This window comes from Xenopus laevis, chromosome 4S (genome assembly GCF_017654675.1).
Source record: "Xenopus laevis strain J_2021 chromosome 4S, Xenopus_laevis_v10.1, whole genome shotgun sequence".
Classification (NCBI taxonomy): domain Eukaryota; kingdom Metazoa; phylum Chordata; class Amphibia; order Anura; family Pipidae; genus Xenopus; species Xenopus laevis.
Genome location: NC_054378.1, coordinates 98829040 through 98844645, shown reverse-complemented (window position 1 = coordinate 98844645; position 15606 = coordinate 98829040). Strand labels below are relative to the sequence as shown.

Here is a 15606-nt window from a genome sequence, read left to right as displayed (position 1 = left end):
GCATGCAATTATTCAACATACTTTTTAAAATATGTGTTGTTTAACATTATTTAATCTTTTTGGTTCCTTTTATACAGCACAGCTGAATTTTGCACGTTTGTTTATTCTTATTAGTTTTATGATCAATGCCTGGCCATGCATTATCTTACAAGTAATGAATTAAGGTGCAATACAGTTAAACAAGGCACGTTCCAGTCAACTGAGATCATTAAGATAATACCTTAATCGGCGCTGTATGTCAGTTTGCTGAATGATGCTTGGGAAAGCTGTATCTTCTTAATTCATTACTGCATATCTTCTGGGTTTATTATTTTAATTAATATAAAACTTGAAACTTTCATTTTATTATAGTGTGAAAGGGAACATAAACCTAAACATTCGTTGGAAAGCCAATTGCACAATACAATTAGCTAAGCGAATGCATAAAAATATTTTGCTGCATATTTTCTGCCTTTTGATAAAATTTCAGTCATATCCAGGATGTCCTTAAAGGGATACTGTCATGGGAAAAATTTTTTTTCCAAAATGAATCAGTTAATATTGTTGCTCCAGCAGAATTCTGCACTGAAATCCATTTCTCAAAAGAGCAAACAGATTTTTTTATATTCAATTTTGAAATCTGACATGGGGCTAGACATATTGTCAATTTTACAGCTGCCCCAAGTCATGTGACTTGTGCTCTGATAAACTTCAATCACACTTTACTGATGTACTGCAAGTTGGAGTGATATCACCCCCTCCCTTTCCCCCCCACCCAGCAGCCAAACAAAATAACAATGGGAAGGTAACCAGATAACAGCTCCCTAACACAAGATAACAGCTGCCTGGTAGATCTAAGAACAACAACACTATTACTCAATAGTAAAAACCCACTGAGACACATTCAGTTACATTGAGAAGGAAAAACAGCAGCCTGCCAGAAAGCATTTCTCTCCTAAAGTGCAGGCACAAGTCACATGACCAGGGGCAGCTGGGAAACTGACAAAATGTCTAGCCCCATGTCAGATTTCAAAATTGAATATAAAAAAATCTGTTTGCTCTTTTGAGAAATGGATTTCAGTGCAGAATTCTGCTGGAGCATCACTATTAACTTATTCATTTTGAAAGGGCATAATATAATAAAAGATCTCAAGTTTATTACATGTCTAGTAACCCACATCAATAAGTAGACTTTACTGGTTAGCTAATTAAAAACACATATTTGGGGGGTTATTTATCAAAATCCAAATTTATCTTAATATTTTCTGTATAAAACTCCGACCAAATCCGCACGTGTTTTTTCGGCTTATTTATTAATACGCTTTCCCGAAAAAATTTTTATGGGAGAAAATCCAAAAAAATTGTGGGAAATATGAATTTCCACTTGAAAACTCAGATTTTTTCAGATTTTGCCCAAAAACCATGAAAACTTTGGGTCATTGCACAAAACCGCAGATCAAAACATTTTTGGGACTTCTCCCATTGACTTATATGCAACCTCGGCAGCTCTGAGATGGCAGATTTTCAGATTCTGACTTTTTCCATCTTCGGGCCATAATAAATTTCGGAAAATTCGTGTTTTTTTAAAATTCCGATACTAAAAAAACAGAAAATTTTTCAGATTTTCGGCATTTGCAGTTTAGTAAATAACCCCTTTGATGTGCAAATAAGACTTTATATTATTTTACCTCAAAACTGTCTGACATCTGCCTTATAATAAGCTGATTTCTGAACTCTTCATTGGCAGAAAGGACATAAAAGCTTACCACTTCAACTAAATGTTAGGGAAAAAGTGGGAACCACCATGTTTATGATCATTGGGCCCAACAAGCAATTGGCCAGCTTAAGTCTGGTATATGCATTTAACAGATGTTTTGTAATTTTAGGTCATGTCTATCTTTAATTATAGGTGAAGGAAGCTGTGTTGGGAGATGTGGTGAAGGGTATTTTCGAGAGTATTCTTGCCATTGTGATTATAACTGTATGTCTTATATGGAATGCTGCCAGGACTTCAAGGCAGTGTGCACAACAGGTAATGAGAAAGCTCTAAGAGGTTTCTAAGAGGTCTGGCTTTAAGAGTAAAAATGGATACTTCAGTTGCACAACTTTTTTTCTAGATGGAGTAGTCAGTAGGATTAGCTTGAGGTGGGCTAAAAGGTGCCAAAAATACTTTATTTTAAAATATATACAATTAAAGCCGTATACAAATAGAAAACACCAAGTAGGTTGGTGACAGACAAATTACTCTTATAGATAGGTTCCTTCATATGCGTGTCCATCTCACTTAACCAAATAATGCAACTTGAAAAAAGACTTTTCCAACATGGATAGATCCTAAAAGTACTATATGACTTCTGACCGAACAATATATGATTAGTGTGCTAAAGCAGAGAATATACGAATTAAACACCAATATATCAATTCATATCTCTTTATAAGATGAGGTAATGACCACCTAACCAGCAGAGTTGACTTATGTTATTATAGGCAGCTATACAACAAGTATATAACAATGTATGAAGGAAATACCCAGAAATATGCATATGGCCACTGTGTAAATAGGAGTAAAACAAATTAAATAGGCTGGTTGCATGGTAACCTAGGATGTTTCGGAGTTTGCATTGAACACTGAAGATAATGGTCAAAAACATTAATACATATGAATGTGTTTTGACCTGAATAAGTGCTCACAGGATCCCGTCCCCACCCAGCTCAGCTGGAAATGGTATCCTAGGAACTGCAATTCGGCAGTCTGGAAAGTTTCATGACTATACGGACGGAGTATGAGTCATTATAAAATTGTGTAAATAAATCCAAGAGACACATCTGGCATTGCCTACCTACCACAGCTTCTTGGAGTCAGCTTGCAGTAACATGGCAAAGCTATTTTCACTCTGTCCTTAAAGGGATACTGTCATGGGAATAGTTAATAGTGCTGCTCCAGCAGAATTCTGCACGGAAATTTGTTTCTCAAAAGAGCAAACAGATTTTTTTTTATATAAAATTTGGAAATCTGCAATGGGACTAGACATATTGACAGTTTCCCAGCTGCCCCAGTCATGTAACCCAGTCTGATAAACTTCAGTCACTCTTTACTGCTGTACTGCAAGTTGGAATGATATCACCCCCTCCGTTTCCCCCCAGCAGCCTAACAACAGAACAATGGGAAGGTAACCAGATAACAGCTCCCTAACACAAGATAACAGCTGCCTGGTAGATCTAAGAACAGCATTCATATAGTAAAAATCCAGGTCCCACTGAGACACATTCAGTTACATTGAGTAGGAGAAACAACAGCCTGGCAGAAAGCAGTTCCATCCTAAAGTGCTGGCTCTTTCTGAACACACATGACCAGGTAAAATGACCTAAAGTGGCGCCTACACACCAATATTACAACGAAAAAAAATACACTTGTTGGTTCAGGAATACTGGGTATAAACACCTGACGGAAGTTGTAAGACTTTTCTCTTAGGGCAGCTGGTTGGATTCACTGATATATCAGTGAACTACATCATATATATATATATCATATGAACTACCACATCAAATTGATGGTCAATATAGATGCCTTATATAAACCTGGTATAAGATTTGACACAGAAATGTTGACCCAAATTTGTTACACCACTTGAAAACCTGTGAAGCTCAGCAACTTTCCTAGAGACTCGTGTGGTTAGTGTCTGTGTATGAATTTCATGCAGAAAACTCCTGCCGTGGAAGATGCCATGACGGCTTCGTAAGGGGACAGGCGTGTGACTGCGACCCCAGCTGTGTAAATTATGGCAAGTGCTGTCCAGACTATGAGTCAATCTGTGCTAGTAAGTATTTATATTTTATACTGTCTATGAAAGTTATCATTCATCCAGATACTTTAAAGTATCTAGTAGTGATCATTCAACCCCGAGCAGGCACAAGTGGATCTTTAGAATGCATCAGAACAGACTCCTGCTAAAAAAAATTTCAAGATTACTCAGAAAGTCCAGTTGCTTAAGACTCCTCACTCCAAAATAAAATATATTCTTCAACAAAAGAGCAAAAGAAATCACCAAACACATCAACAACAAAATAGGCTTATGGTAGAATTTAAACGTATGTAGAAAAGAATGCTGGAATTTACAAGAGGTATTTGTATGATGAATTGGCATTTCCAGTTCTGCATGGAAAGGAGAATTATGGTTTTGTTATACAAAATGCTCATTTGCACATTTTCAAACAGTTTGGCCATAACTATTTATTTTCCTGCATACCTTCCATTTTCTGCCTGATGTCTGCGGCTAAATTGGTTTGACTTCCAACTATTCTACACTAGATTTAGCAGATCCCACAAAAACAAAACACCCAAGCCTTACACATTTCGTGCACACAGAGACATAATCATAGTCTGCCTATGATTAAGTGCCTGTGTGCATGAAACACGTAACTCTATGGTGTGTCCTACATTTTGGACATTAAGTTTTACTTTTCCATTAAATTCTTTTTTGTGGCATCTGATTAAGTGCCTGCTTAAACTGGTTTGCCTTCCTAAACTATAAATCTGTCACAGAGCACCCAGACCCCATGTTGTCAAAATTTAGCTTTTTGACACTTTGCTTCTTTGTTTTGATTAAAACTGGCTTTTACAAAAAGAAATAGTATTCAATGGACCCCTTGACTGATCAAATCACTACTTCCTTCCTATTTAACTTGGGTTATTATACAACATAACCATCATGAACTGATAAGGTGGGATATTTAAATTGCACTGGACTGCACACTCATAGTGATGAATGAATCTGTCCCATTTCGCTTTGCCAAAAAATTAGCGAAAAGGTAAGAAAAATTCACAAACCGCAAGTTGATGGACGTCAAATGGGCGTTGATTTTTTTCTTATCTCACTCCAAGTACATGAAGGTCAATGGCAGTTTTTTCTTATGCCGGCTTTTTTGTCTCAGCGACTTTTTTGTCCAAATGCATTAAAGTCAATGGGCGTTTCTCTGCGACAATTTTGTTGTGGCGATATTTTCCGCTGCAAATTATAACGCAGTCTCACGGAAAAATTTGTAGGTGACGAAGTGTGGAATTTCACAGTGAAACCATGCCCGGCGAATAAATTGGCTCATCATTACACATTTAGCCATGGTTTCTATTTTCAATAAGGTTACATAAAACTACCTAACTGTGCAATAGTCTCAGTTTCACTCTTTCTCTGCTATTGGACCAACCTGTTGCCTACTGCTTAATTAACAGGGAGATATTGCGAAAATAAAAATTTAATCTAAGCTTCAGCATACTGAAATAAGAAACTTTCTAAATACAATACATTAAAAATTCTTGACAGTTTATGAAATAATCAAGTTTATCTTCACTATCCCTCTCTCAGCTTCTGTTTATCTTCATTCTGTCTTCATGCAAGAGTTGGGTGTCAGATAATCATTGACAGTTGGATCCAATATATCTTATATCAATATATCTCCTTTTGCCTAGAACATGTATTAGAGCTCACTCTATTAAAATCACCAGACATCATGTCTCTCTACATGCAAGATTTGTGCAAAAGGCAGTTATTTTGTTTGTCCTGGAATCAGTTATTTGATACATCTGCTAGGAAAGGAGTCCCCCTGTAAGATATATTGGATCTAACTGTCAATGACTATCTGACACCCAACTGCTGCATGAAGAGAGAATGAAGAGAAACAGTTTCTGAAATAATCAAGTTTATCTTCACTATCCCTCGCTCAGCTTCTGTTTCTCTTCATTCTCTCTTCATGCAAGAGTTGGGTGTCAGATAATCATTGACAGTTGGATCCAATATATCTTATAGGGGGGCTCCTTTTGCCTAGAAGATGTATTAGAGTTCACTATTAAAATCACCAGACATCATGTCTCTCTACATGCAGGATTCGTGCAAAAGGCAGTTTTTTTGTTTGTCCTGGAATCAGTTATTTGAGTTAACTCTAACACATTTGCTAGGAAAGGAGTCCCCCCTGTAAGATCTAACTGTCAATGACTATCTGACACTCAACTGCTGCACGAAGCCAGAATGAAGAGAAACAGATGCTGAGAGAGGAATAGAGAAGATGAACTTGATTATTTCAGAAACATTGCAGAATGTTTAAATGATCATAATTTAAGTTTCTTATTTCAGTAAACTGAAACTTATATTAAATTTTCATTTTTGCGATAGTTTCCCTTTAACCATTGCCTTCAAGGTATACTAGTTCTTATCTAGATTTGTATTAGTTTGTAGCTTGAACTTTCCTTTGTTATCAGATATGGCTTCTGTCTAATGTAGACTGCTGTTAATTGTAGTTCTTATTATGGGCCATTTAAGGGACCTGGGTTAGTCCTATGGTAAAGCTGAAAGCTGGAAAATAAGGGCTTGGTGACTGCTTGATTTAATGTTACCAACCCAAATCAATTCCTTGCCTAAGGATCTTCTATTCTGGGGTAAAAAAACATTTTTTTCATAAAGTAGCAGAATTTTAATGTGCAGCTTAAATCTTCATAACTGTAGAAAACATATGAATTAATTATATAGAACTCAACCAGTTTTATATAAATAACAAACTATAAACAAAACATTTAAGCATGTATTTAAGTTAAAATGCCTTTATTGGGATATTTTCCCCCCTTATTTCCATAAATACAGAACCAATTCAGAGACGCTCGCCTGCCCCACGACCCCCTGAAGAGAGAAGTAACCCCCCTGATTCTTCAAAAGAGAAAGAACCTGACAAGGAACTAGATAAAGTTCCACAAGGTAAATATTAATATTAACATTTCTAAGAAGTCTAAATTTAAACTAAAATATAGTTCTAACAATGTTTAGTAATGTCATCAGTTATAATTTGTACTTATTAAGGTACGTCATGGCCTGTTTATATGATTATGGAAGTCTTCAGTGTCTTTTATTATCTTTATTTTCTTTTATAATGGAGAGAGGGTGTATTTTGTGGCGTTGTTCCTATAGAACTGTGTGACTGTGTAAAGAAAACAGACTAAGAGAATAAAGAGGTTAAAGGGCATGTAAAGTCTAAAATAGAATAAAGCTAGAAATGCTGTATTTTGTATACTAAATATAAACATGAACTTACTGCACCACAAGCCTAATCAAACAAATAATTTATGCTTTCAAAGTTGGCTACAGGGGGTCACCATCTTGTAACTTTGTTAAACATCTTTGCAAGACTAAGACTGTGCACATGCTCAGTGTGGTCTGGGCTGCTTAGGGATCGTCATAAACAAAGCTGCTTGAGTTCTGCATGGCTGGGAAGTAAGGCGGGGTCTCCCCCTGCTGTTCATAAGTATGATTGTTTCCCTGCTCAGCAGTTAGGGACCATCTGACAATTCTTATTCACAGCAGTAAATGAAGGGGGAATGTCACTGCATACAGTCAAGTTTCTTGTAAAAACGGTACACATTTTTTAATTAAAGTATATAGGAGATAGGTTTCTTTTTCATTAAAGAAACTAAAAATGGGATTTTATTTTTTTGACTTGTTGACTTCTATGGATTACTAGAATTCCTTACTTAGAATCTTAATGGTCTTTGACATATTTCATTTTTTATTTGAATTAGAAACAGATCAGAGAAATGGAGATCTGCAAAGGAAAGTACCCAAAAAGCCATCTAAGAATAAAATTGGTGACAAAATGAATGGTTCTGATCAGCAGCCAAAAGGTAAAACTCCTAGCGATTCCAATATAAATATGTTGTTTTATACCTGCCTGTGTGAAATGGCTAAGAATTTAAAGGATTTTGTAGGAGGTGGAATATGAAAGGCAAAAGGAACGAAGCATATTTAATAATAAGAATATTGGTCATCTTACTTAAAGGCACATTAACACCAAAATATAAAAGTCTTTTAAAATAATGAAAATATAATGTAGTGTTGTGCTGCACTGGTGTGTTTGCTTCAGAAAAACTACTATAATTTATATAGATAAGCTGTTGTGTATCCATGGGGGCAGCCATTCAAAACTGAAAGGAGAAAAGGCACAGGGCACACAGCAGATAACAAATAAGCTCTATAACATACAATGGGATTCTTCAGAATGTATCCGTTATCTACTGTGTATCCTGTGCTTGAATGGCTGCCCCCAAGGCTACACATCAGCTTGTCTATATAAATTATAGTAATTTTTCTGAAGCAAACACACCAGTTTTACCAGTGCAGGGCAACAGTACATTATATTGTCATTACTTTATAACCTTTTAATTTTTTTTGTTGTTACTGTTCCTTTAATATCAGGGGATAGAATATACTGCAGCATGTTCCACTGGACTGCTTATGAGGGATCTGATGAGATAATTCCAAATAAACCGGTTTTGCTGGACAACTTAGAAAATAAAGTTGAGTTATCTGCTTTGCTGGTATCACTGGATCTCTTGGTGGCTGTTGTAGTTTAATTTTATGCCCAAATAACCATCACAACAGATCAACTAGTATATATTTATTTTTTTCCTCTCATGAAGGCTTTCACCTATGGTTCCTTTCAACAAACAATGATTAAGAGCTGTACCCCAGAGGCTATCTCAAGAGTCCAATACCATTCATAAGACTGCTGCTTAACTCTCACTTATCTCAGTGTTGATTCTTGATTGCAGACTTGCAAGACAGACCATCTCTGTTGACAGGGTCTTCTCAATCTTCTCTATCCATTATAAATCACAATCTTGTCAGTTAGCCTCTCATAGTTTAGATTGAAACCTTTCAATCTCTGAAGGAAATATGTAGGTGTATGTGCAGTCAGCTTGTCAGGGGTCCATCAATTCTCTTGTGATACTGTACTTTGGCAAAAAATGGACACGCACTCCAGGAGCCAGTCGGTGCCGATAAAAGAATCTTTATTCAAAAGAGCTAAAACTATCCAAAGATTAAGTATCTTTGGATAGTTTTAGCTCTTTCGAATAAAGATCCTTTTATCAGCAGCGACTGGCTCCTGGAGTGCGTGTCCATTTTCTGCCATTGTCGACATTACTCCCCAAGCTACGGGTTCGGGATGCTGCACCCGAGCCACCAGATGCCATCAGTGAGTGTGGTTGATTCACTGCGATAATCTATACGTTTTGGCTTTCCCTTTATGCTTTTGATAATTTACGGCTTCTTCTGTATGTGATAGACCTGGGGTTTATACATCCAGGTTCAACTTTGCACTGGGTGAGCCATATTTGAAAATTTGATTAATCAATTTCTTGTAAAAAAATTTGAGCCGCAAGAATTTCCTCCTTGTGTGATACTGTACTTTGCCTAAAATTCTGGGTTTGGAATTAAAATATAAACTACATAAACTCTCAACACAAAAGTTTTAAAGAAGAGTATTCCAAAGAAAGAAGGAAATGTTCAATAAATGGCATACTAATAAAACATGGAAGAAGGTACAGATTTGTCTGAGATGTGAATGTATCTCTAATGTTTGACATTATGAGATGATCACCAGTATTCACCTACTAGCCATTAATTATGTGGGGAAAATGCAGTTTTATTGAAGGCATATATCATTCTTCTCGGGAACAGTGTGCCACCTTGAGGCAATGATGATTTCGCTGTATTTGCTTATAGAGCCAATGGGAAGCAAACTAATCTTCCCTAAAAAGCCTTTGAAAATAAATCCCAACGTCAAAGAAGAAACATAGGAAAATTATAGTTGCGGAGGAAGAAACAGGTGAAGAATGAACTGGATTTATGGGGGACATATGTATATAAATTAGGTATTCCCTACATAGTATAATAGTATATGCATTTCATTTTCATAACTATATATCTATATAATGTACTAAACTTAAAACTGAGGCTATTCAGCTGAATATAAAAAGAGTTCATTCTTGCTAACGAATATTCCAGTTAGTCCAGCTATTACTTATTAAACTGTGCAAGCCGCACTCTCTGCATTTTAATAGCAATGCGATAACCACGAAGATATGTAATTATTGTATTTGCTTATAGACCCAAAAAGGAACAATCCATCCTCAAAGCCCACCCCTAAAAAGCCTATGAAAAAATATCCCAAAAATCCAAGAAAGAAGAAAAATAAGAAATTATTAATGCCAAAAGGAGACACGGAAGGTGACTAAATAATAGGGGTTCATCAGAAACTCCATATATATATATATAGTGTATAAATATATATATATATCAGCTCCTTTGTTTTACTTTTTAATCATACTTAACATTCGTCACTATGGACACTATACTTTGAGCTGTGTTTTCCTTCTCGTGCTCAGTATTAAGCTCTCTATATGATAATATATATTAACTCTAATCCAGATGCCAACGAGAAAGCACCTTCAACCCCGAGTTTAAAACCATCACCAAGAAAAAAGAACAAAAAAAGGAAAGTTAAATTTGCCACTGTTAAGCCAGGAAAAAGGAGAAGGAAGATTATAATACAATATGAAGATGAACCAGAAGGTATTTAGGACAATGGGCATGTTTGGGGGTAGAATTTCTGCCCACAAAGAACACAGATTTGAGTCAATCCAAATATAGCTCAGATCTCTGTGCCCTAGACAAACCAGTGCAATGCATGAGAGTGTTTCTTTATTGTACTCTGGGTTATGTGGGCAAAATAATTTGTACCCACAGTTTATTATGTACTGGATGTATCTGTTCTATATTTTAAAGCATGTGATTAAAATACATGAAGTAGAAAAACGTACCGATAGTTGCAAAAATGACATGACAACAGATTCAATTAGTCATTCCATAATACAGGTATAAAAGTAGGTTATACATATTGATACATATATCTTTTTTCATGGATGTTTCATAACTATATTGGAATGGGATCATTTTAGCAGAACGTTATATTGGTCCCCATATTTCTGTTTCTTTATACGAACGGGAGCTGCAGTACTAATCAGAGTCACCAGCTAAAACTCCACAATAGACTCCAGTGAAACAGTAGCCTCCAAAACTGTCTTTGCATGCTATTGATAATTTTGCCATAAACGTATTTGAGCGGTCATTGTACATAACCTGCTCCTCTATATAAATTGACAAAACAGTCAGGGGCACATTTACTAAGGGTCGAAGTGAATTCAAAGTGAATTTTCGAATTCAAAAACTTTGAATTTCGAAGTATTTTTTGGGTACTTCGACCATCGAATAGGCCAAATTCGACTTGAAGTGAAAATGCTTAGACTATTTGAAAATCTAAGTACTGTCTCTTTAAAAAAACTTCGACACTTTGCCACCTTAAACCTGCTGAATTGCTATGTTAGCCAATGAGGACTTCCTAGAACCTATAGCCAGTATTTGGCTAAGTTTTGAGAAGTCAAAGGATTTTTTTGTAAAATTGTATGATCGTACTATCTTATAAATCCTTCGACTTTGAATGTCGGACTAGCCTATTTGATGGTCGAATTTCGAAGTTTTTTTCACTTCGAAATTCGACCCTTGATAAATCTGCCCCTCAGTGTTAGGAACTTAAAGAAACACTTACAAAAGCAGACATATCAGTGAAAAGTGATCAACATGACCTATGGGTAATTTTCAGCAGGGTTATTTATCAAAATCCAAATGTATTTTTAAAAAAACAAAAAAAAAATACTGACCATTCTAGAATCCACAATTTGACCTTATCAATTATTTAAAAAAATTTCCACTAAAAATTCAGATTTTTTTTGTTAAAAAAACTTGAGTTTTTAGCATTCGGCCTTAAATAAATAATAATAATAATCGAAATTAATATTTTGTAGAGTAGTGTTTTTTGGGTCAGTCACAATCACATATTTTTCTGAACATGTTAAATGGTATATATATGAACTCATCCTAAATTTGTTTTCGTTTTTATATGTGTATGATAATTTAATTATCTGGTACTCCTCAATCCCTTGATTAACATCATCTTGGCTTCATTGCCATAAAGGAGCAGCATTACCACCTCATTAGCTCAAATTATAGGGTTTCGCTGGGCCCTGAGCTGGACAGAAAAATCTTATTCCTGGTTGGTTTAATTGCCCAAAACCTAAAGTAAAAACAAAGAAATGACTTGTTGCTTTTTCTGGTAGAGATGTTCCATAAAACTTTTGAGCCACTTTGTGCTTTTTTTCAGTAAAGTAATTCCTTATTTTGTGTTCCAGAGTCTGCAACCGCAACACCACCACCAAATGTCAAAACACCACAACCAGTGAAAGAAAAAAAACGACCACCTAAAAGAACGAAAATCCCAAAGAAGAAACCCAAGAAACCTGTAGAGGCAGAGGAGGAGGTTGAAGGTATTTTAAATACCACTGAAATATGTGAACTTCAGAAACATTATTCTGCAGTGTTAGTGTTTATAAGTGGCTGGATATCTGTTATTGACATATATAGTAAACAACTCAACCTATGTACAGTTTGTATTATGGTTTTGAGCAAACATTCCAATAACCCTTATATGCCATATACAGTATACAAAATTCCCTTAATAGGACAACCACTTGAAAAAGTGGCAGTAAACACTCATGAGCACTAGTGCAGTAAATGCATTGGTAATACTAACATGTTGTCTATACAGTCTAGTCCATACAATATGGGGGTTATTTATTAAGGTCCAAATTTATCTCAATATCAGCTGCTACAAACTCCGATATAACCCGCTCGGATATTTAACGCTTATTTATTATTACATTTTCCCGAAAATTAGCTTTTTGTGAATTTTCCCTGAAACCTCCGAATTTTTCAGAGTTTTCACCTGGAAGCTCCGAAAACATTGCGAAATTGCCCAAAACCCCCGACACAACCAAAAATCAATGGGACTGTTCCCATTGACTTTTATGCAACCTCGACAGGTTTGTGATGCCGTGTTTTTATATTCTGACTTTTTAGCCATCGGGGTTTAATCATTTCCGAAAAATTTGTGATTTTTTTTAAATAAAAAATTCGGAGCTTAGTAAATAACCCCCTTAGGGTAGGTAGTCTATGGACTTGCCAGTCATGGTGTCATATTTACATTCTAACATATCACATACAGTACCACAAAGCCTAATACTTCTTTTGTTGTTCTTGTTCAGAACCATCATATGGGGTTTGTCTGTGAAGCTTCTCATTTATCCAGGTCATGGTATAGCTATAGTAATATGTCAAATCAACTGGACTTGCTGTATTTTTTTTTCCTCTTGAAGATGTTTCGCTAGTCATTTGACTGGCTTTCTCAATTCATGACAAAAATCTTTTTTGTGCATCTGCTATATGAATTCTACTATCCACTAGATCAAAAACGGGGGGTTATCAGAGCACTTCAACACAGAGCAGACAAGACCCCCGCCAGCATAGAGGCTCAGGCGAAATAGGGGCCGTTAAGATGTACGGGTATCCAGACTGGACCTTTGTTAAAACTGGGAGAAGGAGAAACAACAACACCAAAACTATCAGTGAAGGTGGAAGCAGGACAGACAAAAGAATGTGGTCCTCCCATATTTCTTGGGTGTTTAAAATTTGACTTACTACAGAGATATCATATGGCTTTTTCGTTATGAAACTATGCCTTAGCATTTATATTAACTTACATTCTTAACAAGAAATAACAATTTTAGATCATAAAATTGTTTCTGAAAGTATATTTGTAGAGAACTTATTGACTGATAAGTCTTGGAGTAAGGCAATAGACAGGCCCGGACTGGCAATCTGTATGTTCGGGCAAATTCCCGAGGGGCTGCTTTATTTTTAGCTCAAGTGGGCCGCTCGCAAGATTTTTAAGAAGTAGAACATACCCAAGAGCGCGACTGCTCCTTTAAATGCGCAAAGCAGGGCAGAGTGGGCGGTGATTCTTCAGTCATGAAACCGGAAGCAGAAGCAGTGGCAGCGCCGGACTGCTCCTCAGTCCCCCGCACGGCAGGCTCCTGAGCTGCCTGTCTGCTTATTTATTGCCTTCTGCAGACAGCGGTGGGGAGAAGCAGCAGACGCAGCACAGAACTGTGCTCCTACTTTGTTATGCTTTCAGTAGATTGACTTCAACTACTGGGGGAGGTGCACCTTTCATCTTAAACTGTATACTGAATTAAGCAAGTGAGTGGTTACTGTAATCTAATTTTTTTATCGTGATCCTCATCAACTGTGAGCTGATTGTAATATTTAGCAGCTTTTATCACTAGATTATAGGTGAAACTATTCTATTCTATGTATTGGCTCTGGACAAGAAATAAATGTTTTGAATGATATAACCCTATCCAAGTTGTGACAAAATAAACGACAGGAAACATAAGTTAACCCCTCACTTCCTTCACCTTCTAAGCTTTCATGTCTTCTTTTTCTTCTACAAAAAGAAAAGTACCATCTAAAAATAAAAGGTCCCAGTTACAAATAAAAAAATAAATTGACAAAGCAACAGTAACAGCCCCAGCTGGAAAGTGACTTACTTACTTATACTACCCATTATAGGCTCATTATAACATCTATAACTAAGCAGCAACTAAAACTGATGTTGATGTATGACCTTAAAAATATACACATATTTAAAGTGATAAACATATTACTAAAAATATAATCATTCAAGTACTCTCTACCAAGAGTTAGTTTGTGTGTTGAGATCTCCCAATTAAAACAGCAAACAGCAAGTATTCCTACGAGTTACATTATTTTCAATGCCCACGCACTATGTGAGCAATGATGCCCTGTGTGACATAGGTTGGACTGATGTAAATGACAAATAACCTGGGTGCCCCTGCCCTACTGTAAATGATAAGGATATTAGAAGTCACTGAGGGGTTGTTCTGTGACCATATAAAGGCACAAGGCTGCAGGCTGAGTTATACAGGGAACTCTGAGTATCACTCATGTATTATAAGGGAAAATGTACCCCCTACTGTAAATGATAAGGATATTAGAAGTCACTGAGGGGTTGTTCTGTGACCATATAAAGGCACAAGGCTGCAGGCTGAGTTACACAGGGAACTCTGAGTATCACTCATGTATTATAAGGGATAATGTACCCCCTACTGTAAATGATAAGGATATTAGAAGTCACTGAGGGGTTGTTCTGTGACCATATAAAGGCACAAGGCTGCTCAATCTTTCACATATTTTACATTAATTACACTTAAGTGAGAAAAGCAGCTCTTTATGCACATACTTTTTTGCAGTTTTACCCCAATATATGAGTGGATGAGTTACATGTGGGCTGCTTTGATCTTTTTGCCCGGGCTGCTTTTTACTCCCAGTCCGGCCCTGGCAATAGACATTGCTCAACCTTGTTTGCTGCAGTTGTGGCCCATCTTTATATTAAAATTACACCTGCTGTGTGAGACCACAACGACAATACATAAATAAATAATTGTAATGTTTATATTGTTCTTTTTAATAGAAACAGAGGAAAATGAAACATCATCTATGTCTTCTACTACTCGGACAAAGGGGACCACAATAAAACGATCTAGAACAGACCAAAAGAAAAAGAAGCCAAAAGATAAAAAAATTAATCCAAAGGCTAATGCAACAGGTAATACCATTATGACTTACAATTGAAGCCCATTGTAAAGGAATTAATGTACCCCCCTTTTGAACGATATATGGATATTAGATATCACCAGCTGTATGACATAAATGTTTCTATACAAGATCTCCTCATACATTAAGTAGAGGCACAACAACCAGCCAATTTTAAGAATACTTTAAATGGTTAGTCACAGCTTATGTCTATTACAGGGTTTTAACTGTTATAGTCCAA

At 36.2% G+C, this 15606-nt stretch overlaps 1 protein-coding gene across 1 annotated transcript in view; it reads left to right on the top strand.

Moving 5' to 3' along the window:
• The window catches only part of prg4.S (proteoglycan 4 S homeolog), a 47959-nt gene that overhangs the window by 11869 nt on the left and 20484 nt on the right, over nt 1–15606 (top strand). Inside the window, exons 4-11 of the mRNA XM_041591502.1 lie at nt 1889–2011; nt 3681–3797; nt 6609–6719; nt 7538–7639; nt 9906–10025; nt 10227–10370; nt 12044–12178; nt 15244–15378. Of these exons, the coding sequence (XP_041447436.1) occupies nt 1889–2011; nt 3681–3797; nt 6609–6719; nt 7538–7639; nt 9906–10025; nt 10227–10370; nt 12044–12178; nt 15244–15378 (987 nt within the window). The remainder of the gene's footprint in view (nt 1–1888; nt 2012–3680; nt 3798–6608; nt 6720–7537; nt 7640–9905; nt 10026–10226; nt 10371–12043; nt 12179–15243; nt 15379–15606) is intronic.